Genomic DNA, 15042 nt, shown 5'->3' with positions numbered 1-15042 from the left:
ACAAATTGAGACGAGACATTTGCATAAATCAGCTGAAAATGTGAAGTATGGTAGAGGAAAAAATAAATATGAAGCTTTCAAAATAAAAATAACAAAAAAACAAAGGAGAACATGAAATCCAAAGAATTAACAAAAATAAAAATAAAATGGATGCATTATTTAAACTAAATAAGCGGTATAAATTAGTTGAGACTATAGATTAATCATGTTGGTCCGTATACTTAAATTTCATTTCATGTTGGTATGCTTACACAAATATTTAAAATTTGTTGTCTATATTAGTATATCATAAAAAAAAAAAATTATTTTAGAGTGACAAATTTTTTGATGGTAAAATTAATTTAGTGACATTGAAAGATAAAAGTTATTTTATTGATACAAAACTAAGTTTAATGAATTTACTACGTAAATTACACTCTAAGATATTAACTACATCCATCACATAACTCTGGTAAAGCTAAAAGGAGTCCACGACTAAAGAAATATTTTAGTCGTTTAATGTCGGACGATTTAATAAATATATAAAAATGGATCATTTCTACATGAATGATTTTTAAAAAAAATATATATCTCACACACCAAATGATCATTTAAGGGAGAATTATTAAAATTAATGCAAGTAATTGGACAGTGAATAATATAAACTCGTTTGCTTTATTCCAAATTTCAGTGATTTTTTTAAAAAATTTACTTCAATTGAGATCCTTTAGGCTGTAAACTCGAACACAATATACTACTTTCTTTCGTTTTTATAGTTGTTAAGTTGCGCTTTTCGAATGTTAATTTGACTATTTTAAAGTTAAATTAGATTATATTAATTCGATATTTTAAACTAAAAATTTAAATATTCAAAAACTATATAAAAAGTACTATAAATTACAATCTTTTGTATATCATAAATATGATGAAATAATACATAGTAAAATGTTAATAACTTTTTTATTATTATTTAATTTAAAAAAGAAAATTACGACAACTAAAAAAAGGGGAGGGAGGGTGTACATGAATTTAAATTGACTGGCCTTTTTTTTAAACGGCTTTTTGAAAAATTAAGACAAAAGAGTCATTCTTTGACTTTTGAGGTTTCTTTGAAAATAAATATAAGCTCTATTTTGCTTTTTACTCTCCATTTAGTTTTAGAACAAATATATAAAGCTTAAGTGCATTATTTTACTTTTTTTTCTACAGTGTTATGTTATAAAATCACAATGAATATTATCAATAACATTAAAACAAGGCTGTTTAATGCACCACTAAATAATGCAAAAGAAATATACGTGTAGCATTTTATTATAAGTATTAAGGGTAGTTAAAGAAAGGTAATTCATTCTATTCTTGTCGATCAATTCATTGTTCCTTAACTCGAGTTCTATTTACATATAAAAATAATAATTATAATATATGAACAAGTTAACTAGAAAGTTAAAATCAACTAATCAGTATAGAAGTTGTAGATTAAGGTTATAGAGTAGAATTAGCTAATGGTAACCCATGAGAATGCTGTACTTTCTCTTTCTCTGTTTAATTTATTTATCTTATAATAATCATCTAAGTATATGAACACAGAGTAAAATTACTTTACTTTACTATTATACAGAAGAGTCTCAAAGCAGACAATTCTTGGTCGATGTGTCTGCTTCTGGCCAACGATATTTATGTAATTTTATTCTTTTCTATGTTTAATTTATATATTTTATTTTTTAGTCTTTATATATTTCAAAATTACGTTAAAACAAATTACAAATCACGATAATTAATAACTTAAAATATTTAGAAGACATATGAAAAAATTCGATTGACTCTCGAAATTGACGCCACGTAAAATGAGACAGACAAAATAACATATATTATTTAAAAGTGACATAAAAAATATTATAAATTACAATAATTAACAACTTAAAATATATGAAAGGCATGTAAAAAAATTGATTGACACTTGAAATTATTTATGCTACATAAATTGGGACAAGAAAATAATACGTATCTAGAATAAATTATACCTAATTTTAATCCCATGTATTTTGAGTCTGAACACACCAAAATCTAATAACATTAATAATATTATAAACTACTTCGCATATATCAAAATAATTAGGTCCTAAACTAGTGAGATTTGTAAACGAAAGGTTATATTGGTAAAAATGTTGGGAATAAAGATTATGATTATAAAGGGGGAAAAGTTGCGTACACGGTCAATACTACTCATGATCAAAGGGGCCTATGTGATGTGTAAATAAAGGAGTGGGTAATAAGTATCACACGAACAAACAAACCCCCTCAAAGAAAAAAGAGGGATTTTTTTGAGATAGAAGAAGAAGAAGAAGAAGAAGAAGAAGAAAGAGAAATGTAATAGGGCCTGACCCTGAAGGGCATGGAAGTGTTGGCCATGCTGAGGCAACTCATTGGACAAGTTAAACAACTGTTAGAACTTCAAGCTTCTTCATCATCTTCATCATCGCTTGTTGCTGTTGCTCCTAACATCTCTTTTCATCTTCAAACGCCACCACTTATACACCTACCAAGGTTTCATTCATTTTTTTCTATTTCTTTTGTTATTTACTCAAATGGGTTTTCCCCTGATTTTGGTTTTTGGGTCTATTTTTCTCGATCTGTCTAATTCATATGAAATTTTCTACTTTCTAAAATGTGCTTTTTTTGTGTAAAGGTTTTAACTTTATGATTATTCTGAGGGTTTGGGTGTATTTGTTCTTTGTGGGTGTATTCCATTCTCTTTCTGGATCGAATTGGAACTTTGGGGAATTGTATTGTTTTTGTTAGTGTGCTGTTTTTATGTTCAGTAAGTGTTTCTAGCAGTATCTAACTATCAAATTTGTGAACTTTAGGTCTAGCATTTCTATATGTGTTTCTATATATTTCAAGGGCTAATGTATTCTGATCACCTGTAGGCATGATACTCAAGACTATAGGTGCAGTCTATGCATTCACGTATCAGGATAATTTTAGGATCATTCCCAATGCTAGAGCTTAAACTCGATCTCGTATTTTCTTGTTTGTAGAATCATCATGTCAAAAGTTGTTGTTCCCAATCCAAAATGTTACATGTGTTGTTCTAAATGATTCATTTGTTGCTTCATTTGTAATGTTGTGCTCTGTATGGTATCGGATAAATACTCAATGACATTCTTCCAGATGGATGTTGAGTTTTCAAGAAGGATTCTACGAAATCCAGCCAGACTTAACTTTTTGTATTGAAACAGCTGGTGGATTGGCAGTCACTGGGTGAATCGATGGTCTCTTAAACAAAGTTAGTTGGTATCTCAAATGCTAGCAGTTGGAAACAATATAGATTAAGCAAAGGAACTTGGTTCAATTGTCCTTTAGAGATTGTTTGCCCATTCCCCACCAGAGAAAGAAAATTTGTATTGTAGTGTTTTTGAATTGCACAAACCCCATCTCTTTGTTTTGCAGCATGACAAGTTTGAGAACTACGTTTATGAGTTTCAATTATCTTGCTAAGAAAGAGTCTTTGCAATATAGCCAAATTTTTTTTATGTTTACTGTCTTAGATTCTATCATTTGGTGAGAACAAAATTAATTTAACACCTTCTGGGACTGCTAATATAGGAATGAGATACAAGTTTCTCTTGCAGGATTTTTTCTATTTTATAATTATGATCACTAAAACTTGTTTGGTTATCTAAATCCTTTCATTTGTGGAACACTATATGGATCTATTTAATTTCATTTGTGTTTTTAAAATGACGTAATGTGTCTGAGATTTTCCTTTTTACATGCTGAATTGCCTGTTAAAGACCATAGCTCAAACAAAAGTACCCTGGGTGTATTGAAATTATCAAAAGGTGCATTTAACAACTTATGTTCCCTCCATTTTGAAGTTGTTTATGGTTCTACCATTTGAGCTTTTTGCATTCTCATTGCAAAGTTGAGTCTTATGGGAATAAACGGAAGTCTAAACTTTCTTCTTTGTTTTCTTCTCTTTTGTTAAACATAAGCAGATGGAGTCTAAAGTTGTACTCAATACAATGGTGATGATTAGTAGGATTTAAGTTGAAAATTCATTTTTTCAACTGAAAGTAAAAACTTTACCCTCTTAAAATTATTGGAGCTTATATCTGGTTGATACTTGTCATGTTGGTTGGAGATGGTTGCCTGCTTGTGTGACGTTAACACTATAATTATGGTTTCCAGCATCTCTGTCTTCTATTTTTATCATTTATAAAAGCGATGTCTGGTCCAGTTTAAGCATACTCAGCTATTCCATCAGGTCCTTCTTCCTCTCTCAAGCACAGGTACCGGGTTACTCTTCCCACCAAACCTTAATGTCTTTATATCTACCAGGATTTAGACCGGCACCTCTCATGGTTTTCACATACACCCTAGGGTGCAGGTTTCTAGCATCTTTGTGACTGAATTCTCTGCATTTTAACATTTTTTTCTTCTCCTATTAGTAAACATCAACAGGTGTGGTCTAGAATAACCAGAAATGAAGGTGCATAGTGTTTGCAGATACATCTGTTAGCTACTTTGTGCTTTGGTGAGTGAATTAGGTGGAATAAGCACATGTTAAGACTAGTAGTTATGTTCCCTGTTGCGTAGAAGAGTAATTAGGGAAATGCTGCTTTTAGTAGTATGTTTATTTCTGTATGATTTCCAAGTTTACTAGGTCTGCTAACTCTTACTCTCAGAGTAAATGCTTTTTTGGCACATTCTTCTCTAGAACCACTAAAGCTGAGGATATTGGTTACACAGGTCTGGTTAAAATGAAGACTATGTATTAATTTGTGTATCAGTCAAACTGACAGTAAAGGCGAAACATGAGAAAAATAGATCAATTTCATGAGAAAGTTCTCCATGTTCAATGTTCTCTTAGACTTGATGGTTATCTTATAAGTTAGATAAGCTTGTAATAATAGAACTTAGTAAGTTAAGCAAGTTTTGCAAAATAGAACCTTCTCACTAGCTTTACAAAGGTTAGTTTAGGCGCATCACCTATATTTACCTAATCTGGAATCTTCTCAATTACCTGAGCATTTTGGATTGGGCTGATGAAGTGCTACAACACCCGTCAGTCGTCACGGGTCATTTTGCCGGGTTCCTTTGACATGATTCCTCACAAGCGCCCATACTTTATTTGTTCACTTGTATCAGGTTTGGCTACGGTCTATTCACCAGGAGGATCACCCACCCAATTTAAGCGACAAATTTAAGTATCTTGGGTCTATAAACTATAATCCAGGGAAGTGGGGACATCAACGATGATGTCACACATTGTATTGGTGCGGTGGATGAAGTGGAGGCTCGCCATTGGAGTCTTGTGTGATTAAAAGGTACCACCGGAACTCAAAGATAAGTTCTATAGAGTGGTCGTTAGACCGACTTTGTTGTATTGGGCGGAGCGACGACCAGTCAAAACCTCCCATGTACAGAAGATGCATGTGGGGTAGATGAAGATGTTGAGGTGGATGTGTGGTCATACTGGGATCAATAAGATTAGAAATGAGTATATTCGTAATAAGGTGGGAGTGGTCTCCGTGGTGGACAAGATGAAGGAAGTGCGACTGAGATGATTTAGACATGTGAAGAGGAGATGGGTAGATGCACTGACGAGAAGGTACATGAGGTTGGTTATATACGGGGTACGAGGAGAGGCAGAGGTAGGCTAAAGACGAATTGGAGAGAGGTGATAAGACAAGATATGACCCAACATCAGGTTACTGAGGACATGACTTTAGGTAGGAGGGTGTGGAGGACACATATTAGGGTAGAAGGTTAGTAGGTAGTGTAGTGTTTTTTTGATGAAGTAGTAGGTAGTGTAGTCTTGTCTTGCTTACGGTGGTTGGCATTTGTCATTGTCATTGTACTAGTTGTATTGTTGTAGTTTTTTTTTTTTATAATTCTCGGTGTTAATTATGTTTATAATAATCTATCCTAGTATGTTGTTTAGTGTGTTTCCATTATCACACTATTTTGTTGTTACTTGCTATATTTTTTTTATTGTCTCCTTTGTACCTAGATTTGCTGCCCTTGAGAAGAGGGTCTTTCGGAATTGGCCTCTCTACTTCAACGAGGTAGTGGTAAGGTCTGTGTATATTCTACTTTCCCAGACACCGTTTGTGGGATTTCACTGGGTGTGTCGTTGTATGAATGAATAATGATAAAACTACACGTTAAAGCAAAAAAAATGAAAACAAATAGGTATTTAAATCCATGGTTATCCCCGAACTTTTAATTACCTTTAAAGGTTAACTTGCAGGGGGGTGGTCAGTCCTTTTTCAGTTTCTCATAAAAGATATTGATTTCATGATTCACTGCATAATGCAATTTTCTGAAACCTTCTAGCTTTGGCAAAAAATATGTAAATTAACCAGTTTTGCATATGTGCAGATGCTATTTTCTGAATCTTGATGACAATTCTGCTGAAGACAGTTGCTACAATATCATCATGACTGCCGGAAAATCTGAAAATCTCAAGATGTTGGAACCAGGAAAGCCTCCACCAAAAAAGAAAGCCCGGAAGGAGAGAAATCAGGGAAAAGTGACTGGAGCTTCATGCTCCATCGAGAATTTGGATCAGCAAATTTGGAAAGAATTTCCTGAAGACCTATTTGAAGCTGTTGTTGCAAGACTACCAGTTGCCACTTTTTTCCGCTTCAGATTAGTTTGCCGCAAATGGAACTCAATGCTGACGTCCCAAAGTTTTTCTGAACAGTGTGCCCAAGTTCCTCAACCACAACCATGGTTCTACACCATTACTCATGAAAACGTGAATACTGGAGCCATGTATGACCCAACATTGAAGAAATGGCATCATCCTACTATACCTGCACTGCCAACCAAGTTGATAGTCTTGCCAGTTGCTTCTGCAGGAGGTCTTGTCTGTTTCCTTGATATTGGACATAGGAGCTTCTATGTATGCAACCCACTTACTAGGTCCTTCAAAGAGTTACCAGCCAGATCAGTTAAGGTGTGGTCCCGTGTGGCAGTAGGTATGACATTGTGTGGTAAATCAGCTGGCGGGGGATACAATATCCTTTGGGTTGGTTGTGATGGAGAGTTTGAAGTTTATGACTCCCGAAATAACTCTTGGGCTCGTCCAGGAATCATGAGCTCGAATATTAAGCTCCCTCTGGCACTCAACTTCAAGTCACAGACAGTGTCCATCGGTAGTAAACTTTACTTCATGCGCTCGGACCCTGATGGGATCGTGTCCTATGACATGGTTACTGGGGTTTGGAAACAGTTCATTATCCCTGCCCCCCTACATTTGAGTGATCATACACTAGCAGAATGTGGGGGGCGCATAATGCTTGTGGGTCTGCTGACAAAGAATGCAGCCACTTGTGTGTGCATATGGGAACTGCAAAAGATGACTCTTTTGTGGAAGGAGGTTGACAGAATGCCAAACATATGGTGCTTGGAGTTTTATGGAAAGCACGTTCGAATGACTTGCTTGGGTAACAAAGGTTTGCTCATGCTATCGCTAAGATCAAGACAAATGAATCGTCTAGTTACATATGATTTCTCAAGCAGGGAATGGATGAAGGTCCCTGGTTGTGTTTTGCCACGTGGGAGAAAGAGGCAATGGATTGCTTGTGGGACTGCTTTTCATCCTTGTCTAACAGCTGTGGCTTGATTTGGATTGCCCAGTAAAGTTGTAGTCCCAGCAGGGCACTATACTAGCTTTTCCAATCATCATTTGCAGCCCAGTCTTCTGTGCTGATATAAGAAGAAAAGAATGTGTGAATTTATTACCACTCTCTTGTATAAACATCTACTTTTAGTTTTTAAGCTTTTGATTCCTGAGGAGACTAATCTACAATGCTAGACCTACTATTTAACATTGAGCCAGCCTTAAAAGGTTCAAGGGAATTTGAATTGGGTTCTATTATGGGGAGCATGTGTCTTTTTATAATTTACTTCAATCAATCCTGCTTTTTACATAATATTGGAAATTTCAGTCCTAGGGGACTCAATAATATAACCCAACCCCTTCAATCTGTCCAATATGTTCAAGTTTGACCCGCTTATTTATGGAGTAGTTCAATTCGTTTCAGTCCAACCTATTTAGGCTCATTAAGAATTGAATTTCAAATTGACTTATGATATAATTTGTCAAATATTTTTAAATTTTTTTGATATGTTATATACTATTATGATAAAGAAAAACAATTTTTTTATTAAATATTAAAATTTTATAATAGAAGAACAAATAGACAAACCTTTTTTTTTTTGTTTTGCTGCATGCATATTATACTTTTGTGTTTTTAATAAAAGAGGCTTGCCTCAAATTTTGATTTTAAAAAAAAAGTTGAATTATAAATTGCATTTCAATCTAAGTAACTTTTGAACAAGTCAATAACTTGCTAATTTATCATCTCAACCTAGTTTAACCTATCTAAATTCAACCCAATCCATTCATTTGACACTTGCGATGTGTGAGTTATTACATCTGATTCTAGTGCTACAATTATATGAGAGTATTGCACTAGTAATCAAAATGACGAGCCGATTCAACTCCAATTGTCTAAAATTATTATTATAGTCCCCCAATACATGTGTGCTTCCTCATTTTGATAGCTGCCACTCCAAAATGTACAAATTGCCATTTGCTAGTTGGTTGGTCAATCATCAACTCTAGTTAGACAAGTCACCAATGAACTTTTCCTCTTTTTTTCTCTTTCCATTTACGTTATATACACCATTCAAATATCTCTTGATAAAGATAAGCATACTTAGACAAGTAAAACTTATTCAAGTGGTTAAGTAGCTTCGCCATAAGCTAATGTATTAAGGGGTCGTTTGGTAGAGTGCATTAGAAANTTTTTTTGTTTTGCTGCATACATATCATACTTTTGTGTTTTTAATAAAAGAGGCTTGCCTCAAGTTTTGATTTAAAATAAAAGTTGAATTATAAATTGCATTTCAGCCTAAGTAACTTTTGAACAAGTCAATAACTTTCTAATTTATCATCTCAATCAAATTTAACCTATCTAAATTCAACCCAACCCATTCATTTGACACTTGCGATGTGTGAGTTATTACATCTGGTTCTAGTGCTACAATTATATGAGAAACTACAAGTATTGCACTAGTAATCAAAATGACGAGCCGATTCAACTCCAATTCTCTAAAATTATTATTATAGTCCCCCAATTCCTCATTTTGATAGCTGCCACTCCAAAATGTACAAATTGCTATTTGCTAGTTGGTTGGTCAATCATCAACTCTAGTTAGACAAGTCACCAATGAACTTTTCCTCTTTTTTTCTCTTTCCATTTACGTTATATACACCATTCAAATATCTCTTGACAAAGATAGGTATACTTAGACAAGTAAAACTTATTCAAGTGGTTAAGTAGCTTCACCATAAGCTAATGTATCAAGGGGTCGTTTGGTAGAGTGCATTAGAAAATATAATGCATGCATTAGGTTTGTGTATTAATAGTATTTTGTTTGGTACACTTTTTCATGTCATGTATAACTAATGCAAACATTAATTATACACTCTATTTTGTATTAAGTTATGTATTACTAATACCAAGTAATTCTAGGTTTTAGTAATACATAGCACTTTAACACTTTCATTAGATTAAATAATTACAAAACTATCCTCAAAGTCCTTTTAAAACATTTCATAGCATTTTCTCACAACTCTAGAATTTTTTTTATTTTCTTTCTTGTCATATATTTTTATTTTTATATTTATTTGTTTTTCAGTGTTTTTAAATTTATTGGTGTCTTAATAGGGTTTTTTTTTTTGGATTATTTGATTTCATTTTATTTAATAAAAGGGTCTGCCCCACTATTCATCCAAAAGAAAAAAAAACTACTGTGTTAGTAAGGTTCCAAGAACTACAGGCAAGCTGTTAACCCCAAGAACTGATGTAATCGATATGTCAGCTATTGCTCCAACTGAGATTCCTTTTGAGCTTGTAGAAGTTTTTAATGGTTGATAAGTTCCATTTTAATAGGCTACCTCTTAAGTATTTTTTTTTAAAATCTAATTTTAATACAGTTTAATCAAATTTTTTTACTATTGTGGCGATAAATTTGATAAAAAAAATTATTTGTCAACTTTTCACAAAAATATTTTGACGCAACAATATAACTATGTAATATTATTTTTAAAAAATAAGAAGGAGAGTTAATAATGTTTTAGCAAAGAAATTTTATTTTGATGTTTTAGCAAACAACTTTTTACAAAGAAAGTGTAAAAATAAATAAAGTGTGAAAAGTATTTTTGTAAACATACATTTTTAAATAGAAATTATGCAAAATTTGTTATTTCTAATACATCAAATCAAACAGTGTATAAGAAATAATGCTTGCATAACTAATACAAGCATTACTATTGCAAGCATTAGTAATGCACCCTATTTTGTATTATTCTTATGCACTCTACCAAACAACCCCAAGGATTCAAGTCACACCAGAAGGCAAGTGAATACACTATTGATCTTCTTAGGAGTGAGATTTTTTTTTTTAAAAATAGTAATGTGCTGCAGTTTGTTCCAAATATTTTCCCATTTGGTGAGACGGTTCTTCCAGTAAAAGGGATTTTATAAATGTTTAAACTAGAAATATAAAGGAATAGGAACAACGATGGAGAACACAAACATAACCATATGATGAGACGAGAAAATTTATATTTTGAGTCTCACAAATTAAAAACACATTGCTACCGATTTTTTTTTCAGTTTCTACATTGAGCTAAACTTAAGAGGAAAACAACACTACAACAACGCAGGCGCCACTACTTGTATAACTTTGCAGGCTTAAGCCATACCCCCGCCGCTGGTTGCTGTCCTTATTATCTGGAACAAAGCTGCAAGCGGAGAACAAAGGATTAATTCAACCAAAAAGAGCAAAACAGTAAAGCAAAGAAATATGCATGTGGAAACCTAAGTGACATGAATGAATTACATAAATTTTTAAAGAAAGAAAGGCCAACCAACCTACTACTCCAGGGAACCTCAAGTAACATGAAAAAATTGTATGTGTACATGAATGAGAAAAGAACAAGAATCTCTCAAAGATCAACACAAAAAGTTTTTTCCGAAAGAAGAAAGGCTAACCTATCTAATCCATTGCTAGCAGCTGATATACATTGTTAAATATTTATGCATATAACCCTATTAAGATTCTATAATGGTGGGGAATATATATTGATGTTCTTGTTACTTGTCTTTTAAGATAAAAGTAGAGTTTAGATACTACTAGTATAATGCCTCAGTTATCAAGAGGCAAAAAATAGGAGACAAAAAGATACACAAAGATCTTACATGAGCCAATGACAACAAAGACGAAGAACCCAAGCAAGATAGGGCCAACTGGATACTGGCTTCCCTTCTTTGCAGTAGTTTCAGGAACAGCTCCTCGCTTGGTAATATTTTTCTCAAACCTCTCCACCTTCCTATCAGCAAGACGCCTTGATGTAGTCTGGTCAAATGCAACAAAACAAAGGAATGATTCACAACAAAATCTTGTTCAAACTACTTCTTGAAAAAAATAGTATCGCCAGCTCTCAACAAGCAATTAAGTCTCTAACAGGACAGGACAAGCATCAAACACTCTGGAGCTCTAGTATTCAACATTCTGAGCATCCATGTTACAAATATGCAATAGCTGAGATCACCCCTTTGGTTTAGCAGAGGAAAACCTCTCTTTAGTTGTAAAATAGGTATGACGTCCCTTTCTAGTCCTAAATCAATGTTGTCTATTGCAACTTCGTTTAGCATTTTATATGCGCCTAATGCTTAGTCAACTATCTAAACCTGGATGCTAATGGCCTAAACCACCATTGTGTAGACCTCTTTCTGATAAATTAAAGGAATCCTTGCTAAAGCAGGAACTTTTACTTTCTTGGAATTACAAGAACCAGCTCCCAGGCTTCTTTCAATATAGCATGGGAGCAATGCAAAAGAATATATAGGGTTGCCAACTGGGAGTTCGCCCCAAAGAATCCAAAACAAAAAACACCATTGATCGTATGCAAAAACTAAAAGTAAATTGGAAAATCTAAGCACTAATTGTCTTTTAGTCTACAGGTATACCTGATGCCAAAGTTATCCAATTACATTAGATAATAAGAAGTAAAAAACTTGACACCTATATTTTCCTTATCATTTGATCATTGGATATTGTTCAAAAAGATGATTGATTTACTGTGCATTTATATTTCCCTCACAATTACTGATTTAAGATAACTCTAGCCATTAGGTCCAAGGCAAATTATTTGCTATTTATTTTCAACAAAACAATCTATTTACAAACAAGTCTTCTGAATAAGAGATGAACAAGCATACTCCATGTTGAATAAGGATGAACATGATAATTTGAAGGTGAAATGGAATTCACACTGAATAATCCATAATAATTCCAAAGAAACTACATGTAAATGTAGAGTTTATTAAACAAGACTTGGGTATTGTTTGTTTTTATTAGGATTAATTCTTCAGAATCTGAATATAATTATGGATATTAAGATGCACATTACGATTAAGACAGCTGAATCTAAATACTCTAAATATCAACATGAAGTCTCTAGATGATTAAGTTAATGTGTTTTCAATATCTAAACGTGCATAATTTATCCTTTTGAACATAATACAAAGTTCAAATAAAATTAAGATTAAACATTATATTAATAAGTTATTATAAAAAATCTTATATCAGAAAAATAGAATGAATATTTCATATTTGACAAATATGTTGAGAAATCTGAATCAATATAAAAATTAAGGCAACAATATATAGCATGAAATCTTAATGCTGAGAACTGGTTTTTCTTAAGAATTGTTGCATTTGCTTTAATTTCACCCTTAAAAAAAATTGAAATTGCATATGCATTCATCCTTCTGAAATAGCTTTTTGATAACTGTAAAAATACAGATTAAGAATTTAAATTTTTTACAAACACCTTCTTGATAATTGCCAATTGATAGTTGTAGAGGAAGGGCTAAATGTTTGAATTTTTTTTGCAGCGAAGAAGAAACACAGCGTGAAAGTATGGCAAAAACATATTTTAAGAGTTGAACAATGTTAAGACTCAATTACAAACCTAATTCATTCAGATCTATTAACAGCTTTTAAACGGAACAAAACAAATCCAATTACTGGACTAGATCTGAATATTTATGATTCAGGCTAAGATCTGAATGATTAATTATAAGAATTTTACCGAAACGAATATCAATTCGTATCTGGTAATGGATCAGAGCAATTAAACAAAATAAGAAATTATTAAAAGGATATGAAATCAACAGATCAATCATGCGAGTCACAAAAACTAATCAAAATAATGATATAGGAAGATCGACGTTGATACAATTTTTTCAAAAAACAATTATCCGTGCCAATTACCTACTAAAACCTAAAATAAGCAAAATTCCAAATTTTTTGAAGATGAATCATCAGAACAATCACACGATCATGGATCTGAACAATTATGAATCCGAACAATAAGCCAGAAGCAAAATTTTAAAAAAAAAAACAAAGCAGAACATAGATTTTACCATTTTTGAAGGAAAATGTGGTGGCCGCTGATATACGAGAACACAAAAATTGCAGAGAGAATTATATTTCAGCTAAAAGTTGTTCCTTCTTTTCTTTGCCCCAATTTTATTTTGTCTTATTGATTGAAGTTCAACTGTTTTTGAAATATTTATAGGTGGCGAAGAAATCGAGGAAGGGAGGCACAAGAAAAACGCGTCACACTCCTTCCATTAATTGGACAATGGGTGTGTAACCACGTCGCTATGCTTAGCTGTCAGCAAATCATTGGCTAAACTTTAACACGTCAGAATTTTTTGGGCTTGGGCCTATTAAAATAATGTTAACTGTGTGTACCTCATCCACTATACGGACTACAGCCCGTGCTATTACTACTATTTGCCCGTGCTTGCACGGGTTTAATATCTGCTATTTTTTTGGGAAAATTATACATAATGACAAATTATTAATTTAAATTAAATGGTATAATCACACTTTGATTTAATTGTGTCCTGTAACAAGCTGTTTGTCAGCGCCTCTCTCCCTCAAATTCTCGTTCGCCACTCTCCTCTTTCGCTCACTCCCTCTGTGCTTGCCTCTCTCGCTTTATACAACAGAATTGTATAAATTGCGTTTCTGTTTGTATAAAGCAAGAAAAAATTGTATATACACATGCAAATACATATATATTCGTCCTATACATTTATAATTATACAATAAAAATATTCCTCTGCCCAGTTCTCTTTTGCCTTTCTCTCTTTCTTGTTTTATACAACAGAATTATATAAATTGTGTTTCTGTTTATATAAAGCGCAAGAAAATTGTATATACACATGCAAATACATATATATTCGTCCTATACACTTATAATTATACAATAAAAATATTCCTCTGCCCAATTTTATGTTTGTATAATGTATAATTTATGTTTGTATAAAGCGAAAGAGAGAGTGATATTTTATATACAAATATTTTTGTCAACGATTTATACAAACGAGAGGCTAACAACAATTTATACAAATGGCTTGCCAACGAAATTATACAAATCTGAAGAAGAGCCAACAAATTATATAATTGCTTCTTTTTGTATATATGCATAGCGAAATAGACAACTTTCAATTGTATATGAATAGCGAATTATTCATATATATGTTTGCTATGGAGCGCAATTATGCAAACTAGCAAACTTTGATATAGCATACAAATATGATTTTTTTGTTTGCTATATCTTGAAATTCTATTTGTGCTACATACATTGGGATAAGAGAAGTAACATCTATTATTAAAAATTTACGTAAATAAATTACAATAATCAAAAGAAGTAACATGTAACATGTAATTATTTCAACATTTGATTGACTCTTGATATTCTATCTGTGCTACAAACATTTGAGACACGATAAGTAATATATATCATTTAAAAATTATGTAAAAATACTATAAATTACAATAATTAACAACTTAAAATATTTAAAAATTATATTAAAAGTTAATTGACTATTTAAATTCTATTTGTATCACATAAAGTGCGAAAAAAAAGAGTAACTTTCACAGCCAATCAAATGTTGT

General features: G+C 32.4%; 2 protein-coding genes across 2 annotated transcripts; one reads left to right on the top strand and one right to left on the bottom strand.

Annotated features, from left to right (window-relative positions):
- Positions 1-2211: 2211 nt before the first annotated feature.
- LOC125868064 (F-box only protein 6) lies at positions 2212-7761 on the top strand. Its single transcript, XM_049548666.1, has 2 exons — positions 2212-2523; positions 6367-7761. The coding sequence occupies exons 1-2, from the start codon at positions 2372-2374 to the stop codon at positions 7613-7615; spliced, it is 1401 nt and encodes a 466-aa protein (XP_049404623.1). The 5' UTR covers positions 2212-2371; the 3' UTR covers positions 7616-7761.
- A 2826-nt stretch (positions 7762-10587) lies between these two features.
- On the bottom strand, positions 10588-13688 carry LOC125868073 (uncharacterized). Its single transcript, XM_049548674.1, has 3 exons — positions 13497-13688; positions 11265-11421; positions 10588-10807 (listed from the first exon to the last, which is right to left on the bottom strand). The coding sequence occupies exons 1-3, from the start codon at positions 13497-13499 to the stop codon at positions 10758-10760; spliced, it is 210 nt and encodes a 69-aa protein (XP_049404631.1). The 5' UTR covers positions 13500-13688; the 3' UTR covers positions 10588-10757.
- Positions 13689-15042: the final 1354 nt, after the last annotated feature.

Source organism: Solanum stenotomum, chromosome 6 (assembly GCF_019186545.1).
Source record: "Solanum stenotomum isolate F172 chromosome 6, ASM1918654v1, whole genome shotgun sequence".
In the NCBI taxonomy this organism is placed as follows: Eukaryota; Viridiplantae; Streptophyta; class Magnoliopsida; order Solanales; family Solanaceae; genus Solanum; species Solanum stenotomum.
The sequence above is the reverse complement of the archived record's forward strand: the minus strand, read 5'-3'. Positions and strand labels throughout refer to the sequence as shown.

What these genes read in the sequence shown, in the direction of transcription:
- LOC125868064 (XM_049548666.1), top strand. Translation starts at nt 2,372, where the DNA reads ATGGAAGTGTTGGCCATGCTGAGGCAACTCATTGGACAAGTTAAACAA. An exon ending in CCACTTATACACCTACCAAG is followed by an intron (nt 2,524 to 6,366) that starts GTTTCATTCATT and finishes GCATATGTGCAG; the next exon opens with ATGCTATTTTCTGAATCTTG.
- LOC125868073 (XM_049548674.1), bottom strand. An exon ending in CTTTGTTGTCATTGGCTCAT is followed by an intron (nt 10,808 to 11,264) that starts GTAAGATCTTTG and finishes CTCCGCTTGCAG; the next exon opens with CTTTGTTCCAGATAATAAGG.